General features: G+C 34.8%; 1 protein-coding gene and 1 pseudogene across 5 annotated transcripts; both read right to left on the bottom strand.

Moving 5' to 3' along the window:
* Positions 1-4,245: 4,245 nt before the first annotated feature.
* On the bottom strand, positions 4,246-7,828 carry LOC104095103 (large ribosomal subunit protein eL13y-like; annotated as a pseudogene).
* LOC104095102 (small ribosomal subunit protein uS11m-like) lies at positions 7,761-11,911 on the bottom strand. Of its 5 annotated transcripts, none has more exons than XM_009601149.4 (3): positions 11,771-11,911; positions 10,531-10,646; positions 7,761-8,631 (listed from the first exon to the last, which is right to left on the bottom strand). In XM_009601149.4, exons 2-3 carry the CDS (start codon positions 10,631-10,633, stop codon positions 8,033-8,035), a joined length of 702 nt encoding a protein of 233 aa, XP_009599444.1. In that variant the 5' UTR covers positions 10,634-10,646; positions 11,771-11,911; the 3' UTR covers positions 7,761-8,032. The 5 variants fall into 5 exon arrangements, with proteins under 5 accessions (XP_009599444.1, XP_009599445.1, XP_009599446.1 ...); XM_009601150.4 differs by having other exon boundaries at positions 10,531-10,638; positions 11,771-11,887; XM_009601151.4 differs by lacking the exon at positions 11,771-11,911 and adding an exon at positions 11,669-11,766 and having other exon boundaries at positions 10,531-10,638.
* Between the last annotated feature and the right edge of the window lie 9,009 nt (positions 11,912-20,920).

Below are 20,920 nucleotides of genomic sequence, written 5' to 3'. Positions count from 1 at the left end.
CAACTACCGTGTGATACTAGTACTAACTATAAAGATGTTTCTTTTATTACTTATGCTAATACGATAGAACATACGACTAGAATAACTTCTCTAGAACAATATAAAGGACATAAGAGAAGATAATAATTTTATTTATTTGAAAACTTTTCGAGACCTTAAAAAAAAATCCACCTATCATAAATTAAATTCTGACGTCTCTTTGTGATTTAAGCCATGTGGTCCAACACATATAAGATATCTCCCCTTCTAAAATAAAGACGAATACACATAAAAATGCAAATACAAGATATTAACCTATGCTACTCTGCTTTACCACCATTAACAATGAAGTTAATGAAATAAAAATCTTTTTATGTCCTCCAATTATATTAGGTACTCTTCTACTAATTCTAATTAATTAAATCTGCACATTACCGACTGAATTCTGCTAAATTTTACTATATATCATCAGAAAAGTGTACTACATGACTTGATATACACGTGAATCACACATGTCGAGAAACTAGTATTCAAATAAGGATAAGAGATTTCCTTTTTCGAGTCTAAGGATATTCTAACCGTAAATGGGTCTCTATATAATGAAGTACATATGACGATTTTAGTTCTCTGGAAAAGATGGATAGCGCCGAAGGTATGCCAAGGCAGTTATGACGTGAACAAAAATATGACTTGCGATATTGTCAGGAGGATAAATCATGGTGCATTAAATATTATTATGCAACATTTTTCAGCCAGTATCTAATGGTTATATGTCCATGATACGAGACATTTAAAGTTACACAGAAAAAGAAAAAGAAAAAATATATATATATTGAAGAAAAAGATGTTATTTTACGTTCGAGTCACCCCAAGAGCAAGGTGGGAAGTTTTTGGAGGGAGGAAGCCGAGGGTCTATCAGAAACTGTCTCTCTACCCTAGGGTAGGGGTAAAGTCTGCGTACACACAACCCTCTCCAAACTCCACTAGTGGAATTATACTGGGTTGTTGTTGTTGTTGTTGATGATGTTGTTTTACGTCAATCTATTTTTTAGTGAAGAGACTTGGTCACTGAAAAGCTAACAATTTTTTTAAAAAAAGAATACTTAAGCGGGGTGGGACGGGTGGACGCGGGTGTAGGTACGAGGAAGGTGAACGCATGTCCAAATGCTATGACGAGTGGGGCGGGTTGAGATTTTGCGGTTTAAGACAACCCCTCCCCCCTCCCACCTACCATCCCAAAATTAGGATCTCTCATCTCCCACCCGAGAACAAGGATGGCAAATGGGGAGGTGCGGGTGCAGGGCAGGGTGGGTTTAAAGCTATGCGGGACGGGCAGGTTTAAAGCTATGCGGTGAGGTGCGGGTGCGGAACCGGTTGAGATTATTTTTTAAAAGACTGATGTGGTGCGGGGCGGACGAAATTCCGATGGAGTTTTGGAAGAGCGTGGGTAGGGTGGGCGTGGAGTGGCTCACTGGGTTATTCAATGTTATTTTTAGGACTAAGGAGATGCCAGATGAATGGAGATGGAGTACGATGATTCTGTTGTATAAGAACAAGGAGGATATTTAAAATTGTAACAATTATCGGGGTATCAAGTTACTAAGCCATACCATGAAAGTTTGGGAGAGGGCGGTGGAGCTGAGGGTGGGGAGGATTGTGTCTATTTCTGATAACCAGTTCGGATTTATGCCAGGACTTTCAACCATGGAAGCCATTCACATTGTTAGTAGGTTGATGGAGCAGTATCGGGAGAGGAAGAGGAATTTACATATGGTGTTCATCGACATAGAAAATGCTTATGATAAAGTGTCAAGGGAGGTTCTGTGACGATGTTTGGAGGCCAAAGGTGTTCCTGTTGCATACATTAGGGCTATTAAGAAAATGTATGACGGAGCTAAGACTCGAGTGAGGACAGTAGGAGGGGACTCGAAACACTTCCCAATTATGATGGGGTTGCACCAGGGGTCAGCTCTTTCCTATTTGCCCTAACAATCGACGCACTGACATGTCACATTCACGGGGAAGTGTCGTGGTGCATGTTATTTGCAGATAATATTGTGCTGATTGACAAGACGTGTGGCGGTGTTAACGGGAGGTTAGAGGTTTGGAGGCAGACCCTAGAGTTTCAAGGTTTCAAGTTGAGCAGGACCAAAACGGAGTACTTTGAGTGCAAGTTCAGTGGTACGACTCTGGTAGTGGACGAAGACGTGAGGCTAGATTCACAAGTCATCCCTAAGAGAGAGAGTTTCAAGTATCTTGGTTCCGTTATTCAAGGGAATGGGGAGATTGCGAGGATCTCACACGTCGCATTGGGGCGGGGTGAATGAAATGGAGGCTCGCTTCCGGTGTCTTGTATGATAAAAATATGCCGACAAGACTTAAAGGGAAGTTCCATAGAACGGTGGTCAGACCGACTATGTTGTATGGGGTAGAGTGTTGGTCAGTCAAGAACTCTCATGTCCAGAAGATGAAAGTGGCTGAGATGGATGTGTGGGCATACCAGACTAGACAGGATTAGAAATAAAGTTATCCGGGACAAGGTGGGCGTGGCTTTTAGGGAGGACAAGATGCGGGAGGCAAGACTAAGATGGTTCGGACATGTGAAGAGGAGAGGCACAGATGCACTAGTGAGGAGATGTGAGAGGTTGGTCTTGGAGGGCCAACGGAGGGGTAGAGGCAGGCCGAAGAAGTATTGGGGAGAGGTGATTAGGAAAGATATGGCCTTGCCCCAACTTAGTGAGGACATGACCATGGATTGGAAGGTGTGGAGGTTGAAAAGTAGGGTAGAGGGTTTGGTAGTCGAGCTTTCTCTTTGTTTTGTTACAGTAGCTTTAGTACACCACTTAGTGTCTTTTGTATTTTTGCCTTTTTGGATTTCTGTTATTACTTGTGGTTGCCTTCGCTTCGATTTTAATTGTACTAGCTAGTGATAATTGTGTGTTTTCACTTGTTTTTCCGATTGGTTTGCTTGTCATTAGCCCTTCCCTTTATCTTTCCTAAGCCGAGGTAAGGGTGTTCATGGTTCGGTTTGGGTCGGTTTTCCCTAAAAAGAAACCAAACCAAGTAAGTCGTTTTTCAAATATTGGAATCAAACCAAACCAATTGAGTCGGTTTTTTATCGATTCGGTTTATGTCGGTTTTTCCTTATCGGTTTTTTTCTTAAATATGAGACACAACTACCAAACGCATATTCCGGCGACTACATTTTCAACGTAACACTATCAAATCAATTGCTCTTTGAGAAATATATCATTTTCAAGATATATTGATGATAGTTGAATCAAATGGTGATTAGAATTTAAGTACTCAATTAAAAATCGATTATTTTTAACATGAAATAAATTATTATACTTAGTAAAAGAAAACTACCAATCAAACTAGAATGTAAAGGCAAAGAATTAGATTATTATTATAGCAAAGAACTAGACTAAAAATACAAATGACTAATATGTACCATATAATTTTTGAAACTTTATATAAAAATATACATATATATAGGTGTAATAATAAATTTAAATAGCTATTTTTATAGTCGGTTTTGTTCGATTTTTTCGGTTATTTTTTGAGTAAAACCAAAACCAAACCAAATTTGATCGATTTTTAAAATTCAAATCAAAAATCAAACCAAACCTAAAAAGTATCGATTTTTTTTGGTCGGTTTGGTTCGATTTACGATTTGGTTCGATTTTTCGGGTTCTTGTGAACACCCCTAGCCAAGGGTATACCGAAAACAGCTCATGCCTTTTATAGGTAGGGGTAAGATCTGTGTACACACTACCCTCCCCAGACCTCACTTGTGGAAATACACTGGGTTTGTTAATGTTGATGAAATTGAAAATCCAGCAAAAAAATAATTAAGAAAAACTAGGAAAAGAAAAAAAAATTAACTACGAAGGGCAGGGCGGGGGCGGGTGTGGATGTGGGCCGGGTGCAATTGCTATGCAGTGCAGGGCAAGGCGCGGGTTGAAAACCTTAGCGGGTTTGCCCCGCAACCACACCGCACCATTTGCGGTCCCTATCCGAGAATACAGCTTACTCAAACATTTCGACATTCCAAATTAAAACTATAATTCTTACAAAGGTATGCCTGATTGATAACTTCACTTGCTACAGATTGATTGCAACTGCTACCTCATGCCACCCAACTAGCACCCAGAAAATATTCACCCCATCATCTGATCAGTCAATCATCTTAAAGAATTTTAAGTAGCCATCACAATTTGGAAAACTGACACTTCCCTAAGCTAAATGCCAAACATTCAGACACAACAGGGAAATAGTTCACATGATATTATGGTAAGCCATCAAAAGACTTGCATTATCTCACAAACAAAACAAAATTCTTGAATAAAGAGAAAAGCTTAAGTTCCTGAAAATGATTGCACCATAAACTTCATCACTCAATCCACCAGAAAGCTGATAATGCTTAACAGGCTACACGGCAGTTCTAATTGCTTATTTCTTCTCTTCCTTCTTTGCTTCAGCTGCTCTCTTCAACCTGGATCCAATGTGTCCTGCATTTGTACGCTCGATATGCAGCTTGCCATAGGCATTGAATGATTTCATCTCATCTGTGACCTTGACAAGGTCAACAGCTGGCTGCTCCCTAGTAATAGGCATGTATGGACCCTGGACCTGGGTGGCAGTAGCAAGTTCCTCTGCACTAGAATCACCAGCTTGCAAGAGAGAGTTCAAGGTAAATTTTAGGCATAATGTGTTCAGATGCCAAAGCAGGAATCCTGGTTGTTTTAAAAGGCGTTTTCGGGGCGAGGCGTACCAAAAACGTCCCGGGGCGATGGTGTGGGGCAAAAGTCTCAAGAGGCGTACGCCCAGCAATTCGGGGCGTACGCCCAGGCGTTTGAGGCGCATTCTTTTAGTGAGGAGTAAGCACCAGAGACTTTTTCAAATTAAAACAAAATTTGTTGAATAAGTCCTTCATATAATACCCAAATTCTCAAAGTCAGTTTGGTAATTACTCAAAAGGTTTAAAAAGGAACTCAAAAGTATTAAATTTAAAAGTCAAGACCTTTTTATTGATTGAAGCCCTAATTCATGGTCTTTCCCAATTCTTTATCTTGTCCGCTAGTCTGCTAATATCTCCCAAAAGTAACGAATAATTTTTTTTTTTTTACAAATACAAAGATAACTTCATTCTCCTTCATAGCAGCAAGTTCAAAGTTCAAATTGCAGGTTAATCATCCTTTTTGTTCCTCCACGTAGAAAACTTTATTCTTTTAGACTCAAGTTACTTGTGCTTGTAAGTAGCGTATAATAGATTGTTTTGACTAGTTTTTTGTGGGGATGGAGCGCGCGCGCGCGCACACACATATATATATATTTCACATATTTATAGTTTTCTTCAATTTTTATGCAATTTTACTTGTTTATAAATATTTACTGTCATTATATTATTTTATAAAATATTAAAAATTAAATACCTATGGGCTTACGCCCCGTGCCTCGGGGCTTACGCCTCGCTGAGGCATATGTAAAATGCCTCGCCTTACGCCCACGCCTTTTAAAACAGTGTCCGAACTAGCAAGGCAAATAATAATTATTTTCAAATTTACCTTGACTTTCTTAGCACGTCTAGGAAAGATGACAAGCTTAGCCTTGTAAGTCTTGAGCCTCTGGACATTTGTTTGGAGACCTTCCAAGGATCTATTCCTGCGGCGATGATCAACAGCAATGCCGATGGTTGGTGCTAGTTTCTTGGGAACACCAGCTGCCTTAAATCCGAAGCTACTTATTAATGGGGGAAATCAAACGTACAAGTGCTTCAAAATAATAGGCCGTTTAAATATAAGTTATACGGATAGCGAAGAACATGACTAACAAATAGAATTTCCATTTGTACTCAATGGGATGGCTTTTGTTCTTTTCTATGGGGGACAGGGTGGTGAAGAGGAGTAAATGACATTCAACAAGTAACTAGAATCTCACTTTCAGTTCTTCAAGAGAAAATCCCCTCCCAGCATGGACTTTCATGTTGTATTTAAGTGTTTGTCCATGAACAATAGGTTGAAGTGATCCCGCAGTTGGCCTAGGGAAGATCTTCACAGCCTTCTGCTGCGTAGCTGAAGACAACAGAATAAAGACAGGTAGGAAAATGTTAATACTGTTCAACAAAAATTGATTTTCAAAAAGAAAAGAATCATGCCAAGTAGTTCAACAAAATGGTAGCTTACCAGCACGTCTCCTTGTTTTCCTAGCTGGTTGGTTGAACCAAGTCCTTGCATAGTTTTGCCAATGCTTCTTGAAGTGCCCATTGGGTATAACGTTGTTGTGATTCAAGTCTTACCTGAAATTGAACAGAAATGGAATATCTCAAACAAACATCACAAGCTGCTCTTGTGAACTAACTAGCATAAAACTCACTTGTCTTTCCACTTTGTACTTTTGTGAACTTTGATTTTGTATTACCACAACAACAACAACATACACAGTATATTCCCACATGTGGGGTTTGGAGAAGGTAGTGTGTACGCAGACCCTACCCCTACCTAGTAAAGGTAGAGAGGCTGTTTCCAATAGACCCTCGGCTCATAAAGGTAGGAAGGAGGAGAAGAAGAATATGCAGAGGGAGAAAAAGAAGAAGAAAAAGAAAGAAAGAGGAGGGAAAGGTGGGGAGAAAAGTATTAGTACCAAAATAGTGACAACAGGAGAAAACAAACTTTGATTTTGTATTGTTCAAAGAAAATTAAACTTTAATGAAAATCTAATCAACTCATGACAAACAATCACTCATAACAGTTCATAAATGTGCAAGTCTAAATATTCAAACATGTGCTCTTCGTCATCACTAAATAGTAAATACTATTCATATGGCATTACACTTCTCTTAACAGCCTCTTTCACAAGAATAGGCATTCGCATATAGTTGATCTTTTTCAAGTTCTTTTGTTATTTTCTCCATGAAATGCATTAACTTCACTTTGGAGAGATTCTAAACATGCCCTTTTACTTACTTAATTTTCTACCAAGAATCGAGTTCACAGAAAAAACCCAATCCACTGTCGGCTGGTAGTAAAAGTTCCATTTTTGATAGCACAAACTAGTCAACAACCAGGAAAAGCCACACAAACCAAACCCAAAAAAAAAAAAAGGTTAGATTCCCAAAATCCAGGTTTTAGATACTGTATAAAAAGGAGATATAGTCCAATAACACCTCCAAATTCGTCCTACAATTGAACAAAGACTTCGCAAAACACCCTGATTTCAACATTTATTAAATTTTGCAAGCTTACTAAGGCATAACCATAAGCAAATCATATTATATCATAACTAACAAAACCGAGACACTACAAATAAACGCAAATAAATCCAAAATTCTCAGTTAACAAATACTCTAAAAGGGTCTGAACCCCCCCCCCCCCCCCAAAGAAAAGATTAGGTTCATTAACCGAGACACATTTTCATGTCAAACTCATTTGCATATACAAACTCAGTAACACATAGCTTGCAGATTCAAGTGAGGAAAATAACAAGCATTAATAAGATTGGAAATAAAGAGAGATTATTCATAAAACCTTAGGGATGTTTTAAGGAGAAAGACTGAGACATACCTGGTTAGCTAGTGCCTCTGGAGGCTATGGAATTACAAAGGCGAAGATAGCGCTTGGTTCTTTGCTTTTATAGGGCTGAACGAAAAACCCTAGGTTTTAAAGGCTTTAAAGCATGGATCACTCTGTTCAACCTGGGAACACAGTTTAGAAGTATATAGCGACAAATAAATAGCAGTACAGTCGCGGAATAAATACAGCTTTTTGAACAGGCGACGATTCAGCAAATTTTTCAAAAACAACTTCATACCAATAGTACAAACAAAAGCCTTTTCGCTATTTGACATTGTGGATAATCGATATTACATCAGATGCACTGTAAATTGATAAGCGGGAAGCAGCCTACTCCATGTACTACGACAGCTAAAGGCCACCAAAACCTGCAGGGACTATTTATTTAAGTAGAAAGGATTACATTCTCTGTAAACATTTAAGACTAAATAACTCATCGCATTCCAAATCACCGCACATATTGATCATCCAATTAGCAATTAGATGCGCCGCTTCTTTGGGAGGCGGCATCCATTATGGGGACGTCGTGTTGTGTCCTCAATGAATACCACAGGATTCTTATCTCCACGAGAATGAGTATAGCCCTCTCTGAAGCTTAGAATTGCTTGTTTCTTTTTCTTAAAGAAAGTAAAGCCATTTACTTTCATGACCACTGACCTCAAGCCCCGGTCTCTGGCTTCACGCCCAACATGTTCTGCAGTTGATTCAGCAGCGTATCTTGCAATTTTCGTTCCTTTTCCTGTTATCTTACCTGCAGTAGCCCCAAACTTTTTATTCCCTTTTGAATCCGTCACAGTAACAAAGGCGTTGTTGCGAAGAACCTTTATATGAACAATATCAGCATCCTGCTCGACATGATACCTAGAAAGTGGAGCATCACCCAGAATACCCCTCGTATTGTCCTCCGTAAGTCCTCTAACAAAGTCCATTGGTCTAGAATTGTTTCTCATCTCAGCTTCCTTTGGGCTTTCAGAATGTATGAAACACCTCCTCCCAGCATTATATGGTGAATAAACATTCATTCCCAAGTCAGAGTGCTGATTACTGCATATTTTTCTTTCAGTCTTCCCTTGAATACCTGCAGCAAAATGAACTATTGAGCCAAAAGTTCAAGAATTACTGCTGATCTAAGACCAGAATAAGAGACAAGGGCATATGCATGGCAGGTATACACAATACTGTTTTGCAGATGCATACTAAGAAGCTGGAAAAAACCAAGTAAGAGAGATTCCTGGATCTACTAAATACAAGTGAGATAGGCATTGTAATAGATTCAAACACATCCACACAATTATAAATCACAAGGTTCTACCACTGCTGGATACAATTAACTTTCTATTACTCAAGAGGTTAGTAATGGAAACCCTAATTGCAAAATCCAGAAGTTCTGCTCCACCTCCTTAGAAGTTCCCTTATAAGGTTGATGGAAGCATTTTTCTGATCTAAGACCAGAATAAGAGACAAGGGCATATGCATGGCAGGTATACACAATACTGTTTGGCAGATGCATACTAAGAAGCTGCAAAAAACCAAGTAAGAGAGATTCCTGGATCTACTAAATACAAGTGAGATAGGCATTGTAATAGATTCAAACACATCTACACAATTACAAATCACAAGGTTCTACCACTGCTGGATACAATTACCTTTCTATTACTCAAGAGGTTAGTAATGGAGACCCTAATTGTAAAATCCAGAAGTTCTGCTCCACCTCCTTAGAAGTTCCCTTATAAGGTTGATGGAAGCATTTTTCTTTCTCCCACACTTGGAAGAGTAACAGAAAAATCCAACAGGGCAGGGAAAACCAATAGAGCAACATATAAGAGAGTCAATTTCAACAAGTTCCCCTGATGGAAAGATTTGACAAAATACTATGTGGGCAACCAACAAGAAAATTTATGATTTTGAAATGCTTTTTATTTTTAAAAAAAGAAAGAGAAACAGAAGGAAGGATTATCCTTAATGTTTTATTTCTCTTACCTACTAAAGCAACAAAACAAATAAAACGAAATCACGGCAGGTAAGCAATGGGGTCTCTAAATGTTTTTTACATGTTCTTATATGGAAAAACTACTCTAGATGGTCTTGTGTCTTCCTTGCTGTTGCAGGACTTCTGTATCTCTTTATAATCCATATATTGATAGAAAGAGATGAAACACAAATAACGCTAGTCTCCTATCCTTTTTCTTTTTTTGTGAATGTAAGTAGCTTGTAAATTGAAAAGGAGAAATTGCCTAACACAAGCTGGTGCTAAGTCTCTACAAGTTATCAGGAGGCCTTCCACACAAAACAAAAAGGAAGGAATTCTGCAGTGACAAAACTATGCTTGCAGGGAAATCAATGAAATCTAACATACTTTCCCTCATATGTATGTTATCTTTCATCTTCGAACCCCTAAACTCTCAAGCGCTCAGCTGAACTCTTCCATTTACTTGGATCAAAATTTATCCATAACATTTGAAAAAAATTCAAAAATCAACCCAACTATCATCTTCCATTTTGATAGTCTAATTTAATAAATTAAACTTTTGAGTTCTGCCCCCTTATACTATCTTTTGTCCTCCTCAGACTGTAGCTTTGAGAAGTCTTTGTTATTAAAGAGAAATATGAATAGTTTACCTACAATTATGCAATCTCTAATCCTCTGATATAATTTTAATAAAAGTCCGCATGGAGAAGCTTTCACTCTTCGACTGAGATTCGAATAACCAAAAAAGGTAATGACTTACCCTACAACTTTGAGACTATCAAAGCACATGATTCAACTTATATCAAGCATAAGTTTTAATCTTTGCATAAATAAAAACGGTATTTATAAAACCATTTAAGTACTATTCACTAAAGGTAAAAGATTTTAAGCTCGCAACCATGGAAAGAAAATTGTAATGGTTCAAAATAAACTCCAAATACACACACTTTCAATAACAAAGATATGCAACTTAATGAAGACAAGTACGAATCATTTAATAGTACCCACCATAATTTGGAAATGCAGAAAAGGTCCTGAAAGCTTGAGGATGATGAGAAGAATGTAATTTGAAAGCATTGGCAGCCCATAAGACACTGCGTATAAGTTTCATCTTGCCTGTAACACTATGCAAATCACTTCACCTTAGCATTTATTTTGACCCAAAAATAAACCAGTTTAGTACAGATAATAAAAATGAAAATTAAACTTAGTCAAAATCTAATCAACTCATAACAAACAATCACTCATAAAAATCCATAGATGTGCAAATCCAAATATTCAAACATGTCCTCTTCGTCGTCACTAAATACTATGCATCTGGCATTACACATCTCTTAACAGTCTCTTTCTCAAGAATAGACATTCACATATAGTTGATCTTTTTCAAGTTCTTTTGTTATTTTCTCCATGAAATGCATTAACTTCACTTTGAAGAGATTTTAAAAATGCCCTTCTACTTACACAATTTTCTACCAAGAATCAGTAGAGGAAAAAACAGAATCCACTGCCGGCTGCTAGTAAAAATTCCATTTTTGAAAACATAAACTAGTCAACAACTGGGAAAAGGCACACAAACCAAAAAATACGTATTGTTAGAATCCAAAAATGTAAAGGTCAGATTTATACCAATTATAGGTCACATAAATCAAAAACATATCTAACCAAATACTGTGTAAAAAAGGAATATAGTCCAAACACACCTCCAAATTCCTCCTACTATTGAACAAATTGGCAAAACACCCTGATTTCAACATTTATTCATAAGGCAAAACCATAAGCAAAATTGTACCAACTTATGTGAACCCATTTGACCGGGCACGGAATTTAAGAGAAGAGAGAAACTTTTGAACTCGTGGCGTAAAATGAGTTCCATATATTTTGTGTGGCTATGAATAATTTAGGTAAATTGTTTTCAAATAGGGAAAGGAGTAATTCTTTTTTGCACGAACTAAAAAGGAAATAGGTTCTCATAAATTGAAACGGAGGGAGTAACTAACAAAACTGAGACACTACAAATAAACGCAAATAAATCGGAAATTCTCAGTTAACGTTCTACTCTAAAAGGGTTTGAAAACCCCCACAGAAAAGATTAGGTTCATTAACCGAGACACATTTGCAAATACAAATTCAGTAACACATAGCTTACAGATTCAACTGAGGAAAATAACAAGCATTAATAGGATTGAAAATGAATGACAGATTATTCATAAACCTTAGGTATTTTTCTAGGAGAAAGACTGAGACATACCTGGTTAGCTAGTGCTTCTGGAGGCTATGGAATTACAAAGGCGAAGAAAGCGCTTTGTTCTTTGAGATTTCCGAATGGGCTGTTAAATGGGCCAGATCGCTCTGTTCGACTTACAGTTTTCATACTGATGCTAAAAATTGCATATAAGCTGGGGTGAAATTCAAAATAGCTAGATTTACAAGCGTTAATTGAAAAATAGCCGCAGTTTTAAAAGTAATCGAAATTTAGTCACGATAAATCTTAACAAAAATATTGTTCAAAATTCAGAAAATATTCTAACATAATATATTAGAGTTCCAGTATAATATACTGGAGTTTCAACATAATATACTAGTATACACATATGCTCCAATCTTCAGTATATTATGCTGGAATTTTTTGTGTGTTGGAGTTCCAGCATAATATGCTGTAAATTTATACATAGGTGCACTAATCTCCAGTATACTATGCTGGAATTTTCCATGTTGCAGCAAAATAATGGCTATTTTTCAATAACTTTGCAAACGCTGGCTATTTTTTAATTTTCAGTCCGAAAACTAGCTAACCCGTGCTATTTTTACTTATAAGTTAAGCTGAGGTAAATAGGCCCAGTTCACTCTATTGGACGGACAATTTCCATTATGGCACGTAAGAGTCTGTGAACCTATTTAAATACTATCTCCATTAACTTAGCGAGCGAAATTTCTCCGTGAAAAGTAAAGATTATCCAACTACTTTTGAGGGGTCGTTTGGTTGGGAAATAAGTTATCTCATGATTAATTTCGAGATTAGTTATCCAACCCTCCCATGGGGATAGAAAAGTGCTACAATCCCGAAATTACGATTTTATCACAACCAAATATGAGATAAACACATTTCAAATTTAATTCCGAAATTAATTATCTCTTATACCCAACGAGCCCTAAAGGTAAAATTAGCCACCGGACAAGCGGAGAAAAATTAAGGAGTGACCTCTAAAAGGCCATATTATGTAAATCATCCCATTGAGTCCTGTCCCCTTTGTTGGACTAAAAGCTACAACTTGGGTGATTGGGCTGCTTCTGCCCATTTGAGTTGATGAAGCACAAAACTACTCGAATCCAATAGAAATTGGAATTTTTTTCTATATATACAAAATTAGGACAATATTTATCTGGTTTTGCTAGGTTTTCTCTTATAAAAAGTAACTAATTTTTTCACAAAATATATACAAATCCGATCAAAAACTATAAATTTACATACAATTGGTATATAACTTTTCATCGTACAAAATTCAGGCAATAGCTACAATTTACATATAACTTATACACGATCTGTAATATATTATTGTGTCAAAAGCTACAACTTACCTCCAACTTATATATTATTATGTTAATTGTATATATATTTATATGTTGTTTGTACACCTACAAAATATATACAATTTCCGTATGTCTTATTCTTCGACTTTCAATCTGAAATTCTAACCCAAATCAATTTGAATATTCACCAAATTCCCTCAAAATTGAGATATAAATATCTAATTTTTTAATTTTTTTGCTATTTTAAAGTACAATAGTCGAATTCAAAACTTCAAATCTTTTTAATGGATATCAATAGAGTTTAAACTCCTAACTAGTAACATAACTTCGATTTTGAATTCAAAGCTTCAATACTAGCTACTACCATTCAGTTGCTGCCTATGATCCATATGACGTCTAATAACAGAACTCTTTCGGTTTCTTCAGGTAAAACAAATTCCACACACGAGAAGCAATTCAGGATCTTTCAAATTTTGGTGCACTTGGCTTTTACACCTTTTAGGACTTGGTGGAGAGATTACTTTCTTGGCACATGTGGCAATTAATTTTGGACAAGAGTAAATCATTTGTTGAATTGGGTGGAATGGGGAGAAAAAATAGAGAAAAATTGGGAAGGATTGGAATCTAGTATATATATATATATATATATATATATATATATATATATATATAAAAGTATGAATACAATATTGGTTTACAAAAATAACCTTATAATATTAAACATAATAACTTATAGTAAAAGGATATAACCGAAATTCTAGACATTAGCCTTGTAATCCTATTAGTTTTAGGACATAATACTACATGTTAGGAATCCTTCGTAATTACCTTTAGGAATCCTATTAGTACAATTACTTTCGGGCATAGACATATAATACTACAAGTTAGCAATCATGGTAGTGTTAGAATTCAATCTCATTATCTCGAAATTACCTCTGTGGATACTATAAACATGTCAAAAAAATGATGTGTCTAATTAAAGCAAAAAAAGAAGAAGTGAATATGTATTAATGATTTGATGGATAGTTAGGAAACCAATTTTTAGAAGAAAAGATATACGTTAATAAATAACTCAATACATTACCACTCTATAATATTGCATACCAAGAAAAAATAAAAGTAACGTTAAACGGACTGCATAAAGTATTGAAATTGAGAAAAACATCCTACGATAATATATTATTATATAATATTTGAACTGCTTTCCTACTCAAATAATATTTTTTATTATTAATTTTTCGTAAAATATAAAAAAATATACCAAATTATTAAAGAACAACTAAGAAAGTTTTTAAGAATATAAATGTGTGAGAAAGAAAAAGAAAAAGGCTGGTACGAGTCAATACCACTAATAATTTTGCAAACATAAAGATCTAAAAATGGAATGTCATATCGATATTTTTACTCTTTGAAAATAAAATGTATGATGGATAAAACTATAATTACAGTTAAATATTCAAACATGAGATGAACTAATATTAAGAATCTGAATCAACAGAAAATAAATTATTTTTTATATTAAAACGAAATAATCAAATCTTTCAATTAATTATTTAGCAAGAGAATCCAATTAATTTTTTTTTTAAAATTCATCATATGAGTAATATTATTTTTCAAGTTAAAACAAAATCTTATGGTACATAACTTTATTCCATAAAAAAGTGTTAGAGATTAAAAGGTTTAGATCATAAAGTAAAAAAATAGTATAATATTAAGAAGGCCATACAAGTATTTAAGGAAGCACAATTAAAGCTAAATTCTGAACACGAATAAACTTTCAAGACTATATTATAAAAAGTCGACTCTGGTATAGCGAGATTATTCTTTGTAGTTGCCTCCGGCGGAATCGAAATAATATTCCGATGTCATGCATTACTTGCAAATTGTTAGATCAAGATGCATGATATTGTTAGCAATAAGAATAAGTGATGTACCAACAACTATTTTATTATGAGGTCATACAACTCACTTTTAGATTCGATATTCCTCTTCAAATAATTGAAATAACCATCACAAATATATCAAAGCAAAGCAATAGTGCTAAATTTATAAGGAAAGAAAAAGTGATAATATGGGATGAAGTGCTTTTGGCTAAGCGTCAAACGATCGAAACAATCGCCCAGAGTTTTAGAGATATAACGGATATCAATGAATCGTTTGGTGAAAAATTAATAGTTTGGGAGGTGATTTTTGTCAAGTATGATCAGTAATTCCAACATTGACGAAAGCAAACTTGCCGAAATTATACTTATGGCCTCAATTGAAAAATATTCAAATGACAAGAAATATAAAAGTAAGAACCGATCCAGCATTCAGTGACTTCTTGCTTCGTGTCAGAAACGAAAAAAGAGCATCCAATAAAAAATGATTTGGTTCTTCTATAACACTTGATTATCTACCCCAATGGAAATAGTAGTTCAATTAATAAGGAAAATATTTTCATCATTAGATTAAAACGCAATTTGTGCAAATTACACGATAGAGATTAAAGAGTTGTCTTAGCTAGCAGAAATGAATATGTTGATCAACTAAATAAAAGGTTGATTACTAAGTTTTATGATAAAAATAAAATATTTTTTAGTTCTGACTCAACAGAAGATGATACCAACAATTACAACCAAGAAGAATACTTAAATACTTTAATACAGAATGGTCTTCTACTGTATATGTTTGTTGTCAAGTTCATTGTTTCTTACGTATGTTAGTGTCACCATATATATAATAGACTAAGTTAAAATTGATCTTCCATTGCATATAGGATGATTTTGAAGAAAAATATGCCTGTCATGCTACTCAAAACTTAGATCTGTTGAATAGCTTATGTAATAGTACACATATGGTATATAGAAGTTTTGACAATATCGTTATACATGCAGAACGTATGATACTGGTCAATGTACTTCTAAGTATGTGTTTATCCCCGAATTCAACTTTCATTTTCCGAAATAAAAGAATATCCTTTTAAATTTGTGTGAAAATAATTTTTAGTATGTTTATTTTTTGTAGTTATAATAAATAAAGCACAAGGACAAACATCTTAAATATTAGACTATATTTACAATAATATATTTTCTTACACGAATAACTATATATTGCACTTTCAAGAGAGATATCAATATCGACAACAAGAGTTCTGGTTATGGCAGAGCAACCAAAGCACTAAAAGGAAACATACACAAAAAAATATCGTCTATAAAGAAGTGTTCGGTAAGATACCATCACATTAGATACCTTTAAACTATAATACATAATTATCTATTTAACATGACTAAAATTGATCAAATGTGTAAGTTCTGATGATGTCCATTCAATTTGAATTCACGTATTATGCTAACGTAACAATATTTTTGGCACTTAGATGATTGTTGTATTATTATATATAAAATTTCTCTCATTAAATAAATTGTATTGTTCCTTTATATAAATAACTATTTAAACTATCATGTGCCATTAGTAATGTGCAACGCACGTTCATAGATACTCCATATATATATATATATATATATATATATATATATATATAAAACAAGGCCACAATAGACATCAACATGACAACATCAAGGCCGGCAAGGCCATACAGAACGTACTAGACATACACCAATTAGTCTACAAGCCTCTGAGCGTATAACATTTCCCCGACCTACCCCTAATATATATATGTACATAACCATACCAAAACCTCTAGACTCGGCTAACTCCGGGAGACATGGAGCTTACTGATCGACCGCTGAACACGAGTAATCACCTACTGAGGAGGCCTGTCAGACTCTCAACCTGGAGCTGCAACATGAAATGCAGCACCACGGCATAAAAGGGGCATCGGTATGAAAAGAATGTACTGTGTATGCAAATATATGAAAGAATCAGTAAGTACAAAAGAGTGCAAAGAACAACCCGTAAGACATATGCCACATAAGGCCATCCGCGTCTGAGTATAGCTCAGTCGGTATATATATAGTAATAGAAATAATATCTCTGAATGCAGTGGTATATATATAATATAATAATATCCCCGACTGCAGTATATACAAAGATAAACATATGAACCTAGATGATATCATGAATGGAGTATTTATGACGAGACGTTTCATTAAGCTTTTCTTTAGAAAATTTTTCGTTAAGGCAGATTCATCCCGAAAAGGATCAAAGAGATATCCATTACATACCTTGATTAGCAGCCCTCAAATAAGTCATAACGAGAGCAACTCCTATAAGTTTACTCTACACAAAACAATAACCATGCTAGTGTCAAATAACCTAAAAAAAAGTAACGATGAACGACCAACCAACCACTCCACCATTATGTGACATTTCTCCACGCCCTTTCTCCTCCCAAAGCCCATAAAAATAGCAGCACAATAGACAACCCAATAACATCATGAAACATCCCATAAAACAGTCCAAAATAGTCTACTACAAGTTGAACAACTTGAACTCATGGCTTTCGATCGCAGTCTCATGAGTTCTTACTATTATGTAACAAATTTATCGATCTTTTCAGCAGAAAAAAGGTATGAAAGAGGGAAATATACTTACCTTACTGGGTGAAGAGCTCAGCTCGTAACTTGAGTTCTTCAACTCTTAGGATTTCCCCCAAACTAGAACCTGAAAAGAAAAACAAATCACTTAGGGCTTGAAGGAGCTTAGAATGGCTAGCTTTAGAGAGAGCTTCAATGGTTTCCTTTGGGAGTGAAGTTTGCTGAAATAAAGTGAGAGAGAAAGAGGATAATCGTCCCCTTTAAGGGGTCCCTTTGGATGACCCGCCCCTTTTTTTAATTTAAAAGAAAATTGTGGCCTTTCTTTTTAAGCAAGTAGGTGATGCACCTACTTGTCACCTACTTTCTTAATAGGTGATACATGCTGGTTCTTATTCTATTTTAAACACGTTTCTCACCCCCGTTTAATACTTAAGATATGTTTCAAGTAGCTAAAACAAGTAGGACAGGTAAGCAAGTAGCTCAAACAAGTAGGACGGGTAAGCAAGTAGCTCATTTATTTATCTAATTATCCCATTTCTTTTCCAAGTCTCATTCATCTTAACTTTTATTTAACACATATCTGTCACACCTCCTTTTTTCCGGGGGAATAGGAAAGAAAGGAGTTTTTCCAATTTAAGTGACATTATTCGAAATGGAATTATTTATTTAATCAGAGTCGCCACTTGGGATAATTTCTGGTGTCCCAAGTCACCGGTTTATTTGAAATCCCAAATCGAGGAAGTTTTGACTCCGAATTACGGTCCGCGAACATAGAAGACTGGGTAAGAAATTCTGTTAACCCGAGAGAAGGTGTGAGGCACTCTCGGATTTCGTGGTTTTAGCACGGTCGCTTTAATCATAACTGGCTTAATTAAATTATTTAATTACTCATTTTTAGAACCTATGTACATTTGCCTTTTTACCGCTTTTAATTGCTTTATTATTCGTAATTATGGAATTATCTTGAAACGAATCACGCGTACGTGTATTCATTTTGTTTGGTGTGTCAAGAATCATGTCACGCGTACGTATACACAATTAATAATACTTTATTATTTTTAAGATTGTTTGGCCAAAGTCGCGCGAACGCGTACCTTGATTTCTTTTGGGAATCATAATTATGTCACGCGAACGTGTACACAATCATGATAATAGATTAAGTGCCTAAAGTATTCTATGAATTAAGAATTATTTTTTCTAAAAAAAAGAAGTTTTGATATTATTGTGAAGCTAAAGTTATGGACGAGAAAGGTGATGTAATTTAGCTATGAATTATTGACGAGTGAATTACACGTGTGAATTATTACTTCGAAATCGGAAGTAATTTATTTGACCCAATGAATTCATAATACCTACAGTTCATAATACCTTCACGCAGTAAATTATTACTAAATTCATAATTTGTTTAGTAATTTATTGCTAAAGTTAACAAATCATAATACCTATAGATTTTGTTTTAGACTAAACTAGCTAAATACTCCAACTAGCGTCACGTTAATACTTAATGAATTCAAAAAAAAAAAAAAGAAATCATCCCAAACAAATCTACTGCATGACATAAAAAAAAAGAAACTAACTAATGACCTAAATTATCAAATAAAGCCAACACCCAATATTTAATTTAATATATTTAACCAGTAAAAAAGTTTTTAGTTCCTTCTTTCTCAACAGTAGCTATCCAAGACCAAAATGTCATACAATTTAATAACTGTACAATGGAACTTTTTACCCCATATTTATTCTTCTAAGGTTGACGCTACAAACATTATGAGACTTGTGAAATAAAATAAATTTTAACTTCACGCCTTATCTTTAAACAATTCAAACATCCAAATTCACACGCTAATCGCAATAACAAACACCAAAATACATGGAAAATGGCCAGTAACAGGTAAAACGATAAATTCGAAATAAGAGTTAATAAAGTGAGGTAGAAGACATATAGTAATTTTGAAATCCTTTACATTATCTTCAAGCCTACAATTCTAGAGAAAATGGTACAAAATTCTCATCATTGATTTCTTTAGCTTACGAAACCGGCCAGGAGCGAACATTTGCTTCTTCTTTTAACAAAATTTTACATCACACTAATTTGAGCAAAGATATAAGACAGAAAAGAAAACAGACGAGGGGAGTGCAGTAAAAGGCATCAATGAGATCTCGACATGAACTCTCAAATTTGAGATGAATAAACTATAATAAAAAGTACCATATTACTGCATACAACTCAGACATTTAAATCATAAAAAATTTACAATGAATACTACTAAAAATGAGAATCCAGACTAACCTTGAAAGCAGAATTTTTCTTTCAATAATACAAGGAATATCCGCAAATACAACTCCAACGTCCCAACAATTTCAATTCGAACGAAGATGCAACAAGAATCCGAAGATCGCTAACCACAAAATAAGCTTGATCAGCAACCACAAACCCAACCGAGAACTCAGATATATTCGTGGGTGCTTAGCTCTTTTTTCCAAATCTCCCTCCGTCTGTCCTCTTCCTCCCTTTTTTTTTCTTTTTATAGGGAATAATATTAGTAGTGTTTTTTTTTTCTCATTTGGAGTGGGGAACGTGGTTCATATATTGTGTGTGCAGATGGAGATGTGAGGGAGTGGGGTGAGATGTGAGTGAAGTTGGGAAATGAGGAAGTTGGGAATTGGGATGCAGATTGTATTTTCTGTTTTCGTTAGTTTTTTTTTTTTAAAACCTTTTTCTAACCCATTTTTATTAAACAAAAAGATATATATATATATATATATATTAACCAACTTACTTTTAGACTTAAATATTATATACATAAGAAAACAAAATATTTACATTGTAGTTTAAATTATATTAAGAAAAATACTAAAGTTAACTTATTTATTATAATTATAATTAAAAGAAATCATATATTTTTGTAAATTTTCATTTTATTATTTACAAATAGAAATAAAATATGTTCTATAAGTGTGTGTATATATATATATATATATATATATATATATATATATATATATATATATATATATATATATATATATATAAAAGATTAGACCTAAAGAAAATATTTACACCAAATAGTATAGAATTTGGGTGTGGTTAAAAATTAGTTGTTCACAGCATGCCCCTCTTTGCTTGGAAACATGAAGAGTTTTCAAGCAAAGAAAATGAACAAGGTGACTGATTTTTGACCTCACTATTATTTAAAAAGGAAAAAAAGAGAAACGTAAAGGTTGCGACCGAACCTTGGCTTTAGGCAGCCTACATATCCCGGGTTATAAGGGAATCAGGTCATGTGTAATTCAAGTGAAAGAAGAGTGATGGAGTATGCTTAGAGGGGGAGTCGAGTGAAGTTCCGTCGAGGTTCCGATCCGCGGTTCCTACTATTGCATCAAATGAAAAG

Source organism: Nicotiana tomentosiformis, chromosome 3, assembly GCF_000390325.3.
Source record: "Nicotiana tomentosiformis chromosome 3, ASM39032v3, whole genome shotgun sequence".
Classification (NCBI taxonomy): Eukaryota; Viridiplantae; Streptophyta; class Magnoliopsida; order Solanales; family Solanaceae; genus Nicotiana; species Nicotiana tomentosiformis.
Note: the sequence above shows the minus strand (reverse complement) of the source record. Positions and strands in the feature narration are given on the sequence as shown.